Here is a 7,641-nt window from a genome sequence, read left to right as displayed (position 1 = left end):
AAACATCATTGCATAATTCAGGTCGCCCTAGTGGTACCAGTGGTAAGTATAAGTTACCAGTGCTCACAAGAATGACCAGTTTGAGCTACAACCCCCTCCCGGAGAAAGGACTTAATTGGACAACTTAAATGTGCTCCCCACTCACAAAGCTCTTCTGTCTTCTGCACAGGTGAAGCTGGAGATGTACGTGGAGTATTTCAAGACTGTGGGACTGGCCTTCACCCTCCCCATCATCTTCCTCTATGCCTTCCAGCAAGCAGCCTCTCTGGGCTACAACTACTGGCTCAGTGTATGGGCCGACTCTCCCATCATCAACGGCACACAGCACGACACTGACCTCAAACTAGGTGTATTCGGGACACTGGGATTAGCGCAAGGTCAGTCACACTCACACTCACACACACACACACACACACACACACACACACACACACAGTCAAAGGGATCACTTTCACCCCTGACAGTTTGGTTAAAGGTGCAGTCCACAATTCCAGTATAATAGAGTATATTTTGTCAAATTCAGCAGTCATGGCTCTGTAAATGAGTCTCAAGGTGCCTCGGACCGAGCCATAAACAATTTGAGTCAATCAATACGTTGGTTGGGGAGCACGGAAGTGAGGAATGTAATTTGATTGGCTATTGAGCTCAATTATCAACAACCTTTCACTGCGATCTGAGTCTGCATCCTTAATGGTATGTGGTAATGATTTGTTACGAATGGAGATAGTAATTAAAGTCTTTCGATCTTGACCCATGAATCCAGGAATCGCCATTTTTGGGACCACAGTAGCCATCTCTCTGGGAGGAATCATCGCTTCCCGCCAGCTGCACTTGGACCTGCTGAACGACGTGCTTCGCTCGACCATGTCCTTCTTCGAGCGCACGCCGAGCGGGAACCTCCTGAACCGCTTCTCCAAGGAGATCGACTCCATCGACTGCATGATACCCGACGGGCTGCGGATGATGCTGGGCTACGTCTTCAAGCTTCTGGAAGTCTGCGTCATCGTGCTGGTGGCCACTCCATTAGCAGGCGTGGTCCTGCTTCCCCTAACTCTGTTTTACGTTTTCATACAGGTACGTGAAACTCACCATTGAGCAAGATTCACAAACGCTTATTAGATAGCTAATGATAGCCGACTTAAAATACAAATTGGCCACCTTTTGTCAAATCAAGTTCCAACTGCCTAAAGAAATTCTCCATTATTATGAGTTACGATTATGTTTTCATACAGGTACGTGAAACTCACCATGTACTTAACAAGTAACTCATAATAATGGAGAATTTCTTTAGGCAGTTGGAACTTGATTTGACAAAAGGTGGCCAATTTGTATTTTGAGTCGGCTATCATTATCTATCTAATATGGGTTTGTGAATCTTGCTTAATTTAACAGAACAGTTCAAAATGCAGCTTCACGTTCACAAATGTTGGCTAGTTAACAATGAAAACCTTGTTTCCCTGCAACCCTGATAATTGCACCGGCTTGGTTTTTCCAGAATAGATGTCCACCACAGTTTCTTCTTCTTCTTCCTCCTTCGCTCTATTTTCCCCTCTTCTCTTCTGGTAGAGCTTCTACGTGGCCACGTCCTGCCAGCTTCGCCGGCTGGAGTCAGTGAGTCGCTCGCCCATCTACACTCACTTCAACGAGACGGTGCAGGGAGCCAGCGTGGTACGAGCCTTTGGCGAGCAGCGCAGGTTTATCCTACAGGCCAACAGCCGCGTGGACCAGAATCAGACCTCCTACTTCCCCAGATTCGTGGCCACCAGGTCAGAGTCTGTCATTATGCCGGGACGAGGCTGTCAACTTTCTATACAATGTGGTTCTTGTACTCCCTGGCAATGCTGTTTATGATAGTCACAAGGCGGGTGTGAACACGTCTGAAGCCATCTGAGTGTCTCCACTGTCATTTTCTATAGGTGGCTGGCGGTGAATCTGGAGTTCCTTGGCAACCTGCTCGTCCTTGCGGCGGCCATTCTGTCGGTATGGGGAAGAGCCACCCTGAGTCCCGGGACTGTGGGGTTGGCTGTGTCCCACTCGCTCCAGGTGAGCAGACTAACAGATCTGATGATCCATCAATAACTGCACACTCGCTCCAGGTGAGCAGACTAACAGATCTGATGATCCATCAATAACTGCACACTTGCTCCAGGTGAGCAGACTAACAGATCTGATGATCCATCAATAACTGCACACTTGCTGTTTTGATCTGACTGATCCATTCCTGATTCCATCTGTAAACACCCACTCCATGTGAACATGTTCTCCCTATGTGTATGTGATTTATGTATGTATGTCTGTGAGTTGCACAAGTGCATAAGTGTATAAGCTACTAGATTACCTAAATTTCCCTCTGGATAAATAAAGTATGCATCTATCTATCTATCTATCAATCGATTTAAAAGCTGCTTTTTTGTCTCTGACAAGAGGGGCTCTTTAAAATTGATGACTCTTAAGTCAGTTATAGTAATTGATTATGGGTGAGGTTTGAAGTTTTTCATAATAGGGTATTTAATATCAGCCTACCAATTAGATGTATTGTACATTTAATTACATCGCAGGTCACTGGAATTCTGAGTTGGATTGTGCGCTCCTGGACAGATGTGGAAAACAACATCGTGTCAGTCGAGAGAGTGAAAGAATACGCAGAGGCACCAAAAGAGGTGAGTCCCCCTCAATCTCAGATTTTGACAAGAAAACTCACAATTAAAAAATGTCTCACAGTGTCGCGTGAGACCGCGGAACGAGATGGACGTGTGAAAAAGCTGCTCTGCACAAACCCCCGAAATTAATCAGGAATACAGTACTGTGCAAAAGTTTTAGGCAGGTGTGAAAAAATGCTATGAACTAAGAATGCTTTGAAAAATGTAAACAATGAATGTTTATTTTGTATCCATTTACATGGTAAGACTGAGCACAGCAACAAGACACAACGTAGTTATACTGCATCAGCAGGGTCTCTCCCAGACAAAGATTTCAAAGCAGACAGGGGTTTCAAAATGTGCAGTTCCAGCTCTTTTGAAGAAGACGTTGAGGATCGTAGACGCAGTGGTCAGCCAAGGAAACTTAATGCAGCTGATGAAAAACACATCAAGCTTATTAACTTTCGAAATCGGAAGATTTCAAGCAGTGGCATCAGCTCAGAACTGGCAGAAACCAGTGGTACCCAGGTACAGACAGTTACTGTCCGGGGAAGTCTGGCCAGAAGTGGTCTTCATGGGAGAGTTGCAGCCAAAAAGCTCTACCCCGACAAGGAAACAAGGCCAAGTGACTGAACTAAGCACGAAAACATAGAAACTGGGGTGCAGAAACATGGCAGAAGGTGCTCTGGACTGATGAGTCAAAATTAGAAATATTTGGCTGTAGAAGAAGGCAGTTTGTTCGCCGAAGGGCTGGAGAGAGGTACAATAATGAGAGTCTGCAGGCAACAGTGAAGCATGGTAGAGGTTCCTTACCAGTTTGGGGCTGCATTTCTGCAAGTGGAGTTGGAGATTTGGTCAGGATGAATGGTGTCCTCAATGCTGAGAAATACAGGCAGATACTAATCCATCATGCAATACCATCAGGGAGGCGTATGATTGGCACCAAATGTATTCTGCAGCAGGAACATAACCCCAAACATACAGCCAATGTCATTAACAACTATCTTCAGCTTAAAGGGATAGTTCGGTTTTTAAGTCATGAAGTTGTATGGCATCTACATCACCAGTGTAATGCAATCCACGCTGATTTACCTCCGACAGCGTCCTGTGAGCAGAGTTCTCGTCCAGTTTTGGTCAAACCGAAAGTAGTCCGGCAGGTTTCTAGACCCAGGAAAATAAAACGTTTCTCTTCCCAAAACATTATTTGTTCAAAAGAGTGATATATTTGCATCCCAAAACCGTTGTAGTGGAAAAAGTCAAACCTCGTTATCACTTGGCCCTATTTTCAATACGCTCGATAATGCAATCTCTCAGCTAGAGTCTACCTGTTGATTCTCGAAAGTTGATTCGCGAAAGTTTGATTCACCAAAGTTGCCTGAGAGAACCGTCCATCACAGGAAAACGATGCTTTATGTCAATTTTATCAAATGTTGTCTCAGTTTTCATCGTTTTCCTGTGATGGACGTTTCTCTCAGGCAACTTTGGTGAATCAACTTTCGAGAATCAACTTCCGAGAATCAACAGGTAGACTCTAGCTGTGAGATTGCATTATCGAGCGTATTGAAAATAGGGCCAAGTGATAACGAGGTGTGACTTTTTCCACTACAACGGTTTTGGGATGCAAATATATCACTCTTTTGAACACATAATGTTTTGGGAAGAGAAACGTTTTATTTTCCTGGGTCTAGAAACCTGCCGGACTACTTTCGGTTTGACCAAAACTGGACGAGAACTCTGCTCACTGGACGCTGTCGGAGGTAAGTCAGCGTGGATTGCATTACACTGGTGATGTAGATGCCATACAACTTCATGTCTTAAAAACCGAACTATCCCTTTAAAGAAGAACAGAAAGTCCTGCAAGTGATGGTATGACCCCCACAGAGCCCTGATCTCTACATCATCGAGTCTGTCTGGGTTTACATGAAGAGACAGAAGAATTTTAGGAAGCCTACATCCACAGAAGATCTGTGGTTAGTTCTCCAAGATGTTTGGAACAATTTACCAGCTGAGTTCCTTCAAAAACTGTGCGCAAGTGTATCTGGAAGAATTTATGCTATTTTGAAGGCAAAGGGTGGTCACACCAAATATTGATTTAATTTAGAATTTTCTTCTGTTCCTTCACTGCATTTTGTTCATTTATGAAGAATTGATGAAAATAAACTGTTAACACTTCCATTTTTGAAAGCATTCTCAGTTTACAGCATTTTTTCCACACCTGCCAAAACTTTTGCACAGTACTGTATATGCATCAACTGACCCCATAAAAGTGTAGCATTAATAGATGCGGGAATACTACTACAAGTGAGTTTTAAGTTAAAGTAGCATTCCTGATCAATTGCTAATCGCTTACGATATTCTAGCAGCTAAAACTAACAAAATATCTTGAAATGTGCTGAATTTGACATTATGACAAACTAGTTAGTCAACAACTGTCCTAACACAGTCAAACATCAAACGAGTGCAACACATGACAAAGCAACACGGCAAATAAGCTACTTACTAGTTCGGCAGACAGTAAAAAGCAGGGTGGCTTCAGGCAATCCTACATTTAGCAGTAATATGCCTATGGACTGTTATTTTAAGGTAAAACTGCTTATCCTCACCCTAATCCTGAAGTACAATTGTTGCATAATGCTTCTTTAAGTTAAAGTTAAGAAATGTCTCACAAATAGACAACATGTCTGTGTGGTTCACAGGCTCCCTGGGAGGTGGAGAGCAGTTCTGTGCCTGCTGCCTGGCCAAGAACTGGCACCATTGAGTTTCGGGAATATGGCCTGCAGTACCGCAAAGGTCTGGACTGGGCTCTCAAGGAGATCACTCTTCTCATCAAAGAAAGAGAAAAGGTCAGTACAGTCACAACAAAAGGTCAGACGTATCACTAGTTCCTTAGGGAGTCCCTGTTCCTCACGACAGCCTCATTCTTCTGCAGGTTGGAATAGTTGGAAGAACAGGAGCAGGAAAATCCTCCCTTACCCAAGGAATTTTCCGCATTCTTGAGGCAGCCAAAGGGGAAATCTACATTGATGGCATCAACATTGCAGAGATAGGCCTTCACCAGCTGAGGTCTCGCATCACCATCATACCACAGGTAGGTCACAGTTCAGCAGACGAAACAAAGCACTTTTGAGAGACAGTCTGTGAACATGGAACACCTCAACTGCTTTTGCAAGCAAATGGACAATTTTTTGGTTGCATGTAGATAGACTATACAAAACCATCTTAATTCTGATGAGTTGTGTAGTGATGAATTCTGATGGTGTAGTGATGAACATAATTTCTGGAAACTGATGCTTTACTGTCACTGAACCATACAGACAGAAGAAAATTGCGTAACTGCCGTGGAAGCTCCAAAAATCTGATTTATTGTTCTTCTTTTGGCAGGACCCGGTGCTGTTCTCTGGCACGCTCCGCATGAACCTGGACCCGTTTGATGGATACTCTGATGAGGAGGTGTGGAGATCTCTGGAGCTCGCCCATCTCAAGAACTTTGTCGCTGGTCTGCCAGACAAGCTCCAGCATGAGTGCTCAGAAGGTGGAGAGAACCTTAGGTATGCTCTCAGACAATATGACCTGGAGAACTGAAATCTGTGGCAGGTTTGCTAACATTCATTGGAGTTCACCTCCCCTTATCTGACAAACACTTTCAAAACAATTGTCTTTGGATTGATTGGCTGGTTGGTTAATACATTCACACTACAGCTTAAAGATAGCGTTAGCATGGTTTGTAGAGGCTAGCTAAAGGTGTTAGCATGGTTTGTAGAGGCTAGCCTAAAGGTGTTAGCATGGTTTGTAGAGGCTAGGCTAAAGGTAGTGTTAGCATGGTTTGTAGAGGCTAGCCTTAAGGTGGTAGTATGGTTTGTAGAGGCTAGCCCAAAGGTGTTAGCATGGTTTGTAGGGGCTAGGCTAAAGATGTTAGCATGGTTTGTAGGGGCAAGGCTAAAGGTGTTAGCATGGTTTGTAGGGGCTAGGCTAAAGGTGTTAGCATGGTTTGTAGAGGCTAGGCTAAAGGTGTTAGCATGGTTTGTAGGGGCTAGGCTAAAGGTGTTAGCATGGTTTGTAGGGGCTAGGCTAAAGGTGTTAGCATGGTTTGTAGAGGCTAGGCTAAAGGTGTTAGCATGGTTTGTAATTTTGATGAGACCCTCCCTTCAGTTTGCACTTCTGTAGCCCATTGCTTCTCGTTGCAGTAGTCCCACCTCTTATCTGACATGGAAAAAGTAAAAACTAACCCTCTGTGTCTCTGTGTTTTCTGTTTCTGTTTGGTTCAGCTTGGGCCAGCGGCAGCTGGTCTGCCTGGCTCGCGCTCTCCTCCGCAAGACCAAGATCCTGGTCCTGGATGAGGCCACGGCTGCTGTAGACATGGAGACGGATAACCTGATCCAGTCCACCATCCGCACCCAGTTTGAGGACTGCACCGTCCTGACCATCGCCCACAGGCTCAACACCATCATGGACTACACCAGGTAAGGGAAATAACATAAACGTACACATCCAGTCAAACTAGGCTAGGTTGTATCTGCAGGGGGCAATCAATCTGGTCCTTATGCTATGGGTTTTTATGTCCTCCCATTTTATTACTGAGATGAAAGCAATTAAGTGTCTTTGTATGTATGTCATACCAAAGTCTAAGTAATTACTAAATGCCTTACACTAACATACTGTACTGTAAATATGAGGATTATAAACAACAGCAACAAAAATGATGCTGCCATCCCATTTCAAAACTAAAAAAAATCTCTGTTCCTCCCAGGATTATCGTGATGGAGCGAGGAACCGTGGTGGAGAACGACTCGCCATCCAACCTCATCAGCCAGCGCGGGCACTTCTACAGGATGTGCCGCGAGGCGGGGCTGGTGTGAGAGGCCCTTCGGCAGTGATGGGGGGGGAGGGGCGCGAATCTACTGCAGGGACCAGTTCTTTCCTGCTTCCGGACGGCCAGCATTGCCAGTGCACGTCAATCCAAACACAAACATACAGATGACTTCAACAAAAAGACACAAACAAA

At 44.7% G+C, this 7,641-nt stretch overlaps 1 protein-coding gene across 1 annotated transcript in view; it reads left to right on the top strand.

Moving 5' to 3' along the window:
- LOC308379686 (multidrug resistance-associated protein 1-like) overlaps positions 1 to 7,495 on the top strand; it is a gene marked incomplete at both ends in the record, with an annotated part of 33,842 nt that extends 26,347 nt beyond the window's left edge. The window contains 10 exons of the mRNA XM_080856925.1: positions 170 to 377; positions 764 to 1,074; positions 1,567 to 1,766; positions 1,917 to 2,043; positions 2,559 to 2,660; positions 5,336 to 5,482; positions 5,569 to 5,727; positions 6,021 to 6,187; positions 6,905 to 7,099; positions 7,387 to 7,495. Coding sequence (XP_080713051.1) covers positions 170 to 377; positions 764 to 1,074; positions 1,567 to 1,766; positions 1,917 to 2,043; positions 2,559 to 2,660; positions 5,336 to 5,482; positions 5,569 to 5,727; positions 6,021 to 6,187; positions 6,905 to 7,099; positions 7,387 to 7,495 — 1,725 coding nt within the window. The remainder of the gene's footprint in view (positions 1 to 169; positions 378 to 763; positions 1,075 to 1,566; positions 1,767 to 1,916; positions 2,044 to 2,558; positions 2,661 to 5,335; positions 5,483 to 5,568; positions 5,728 to 6,020; positions 6,188 to 6,904; positions 7,100 to 7,386) is intronic.
- Positions 7,496 to 7,641: the final 146 nt, after the last annotated feature.

This window comes from Sprattus sprattus (genome assembly GCF_963457725.1).
Source record: "Sprattus sprattus genome assembly, chromosome: 18".
NCBI lineage: Eukaryota > Metazoa > Chordata > Actinopteri > Clupeiformes > Clupeidae > Sprattus > Sprattus sprattus.
Note: the sequence above shows the minus strand (reverse complement) of the source record. Positions and strands in the feature narration are given on the sequence as shown.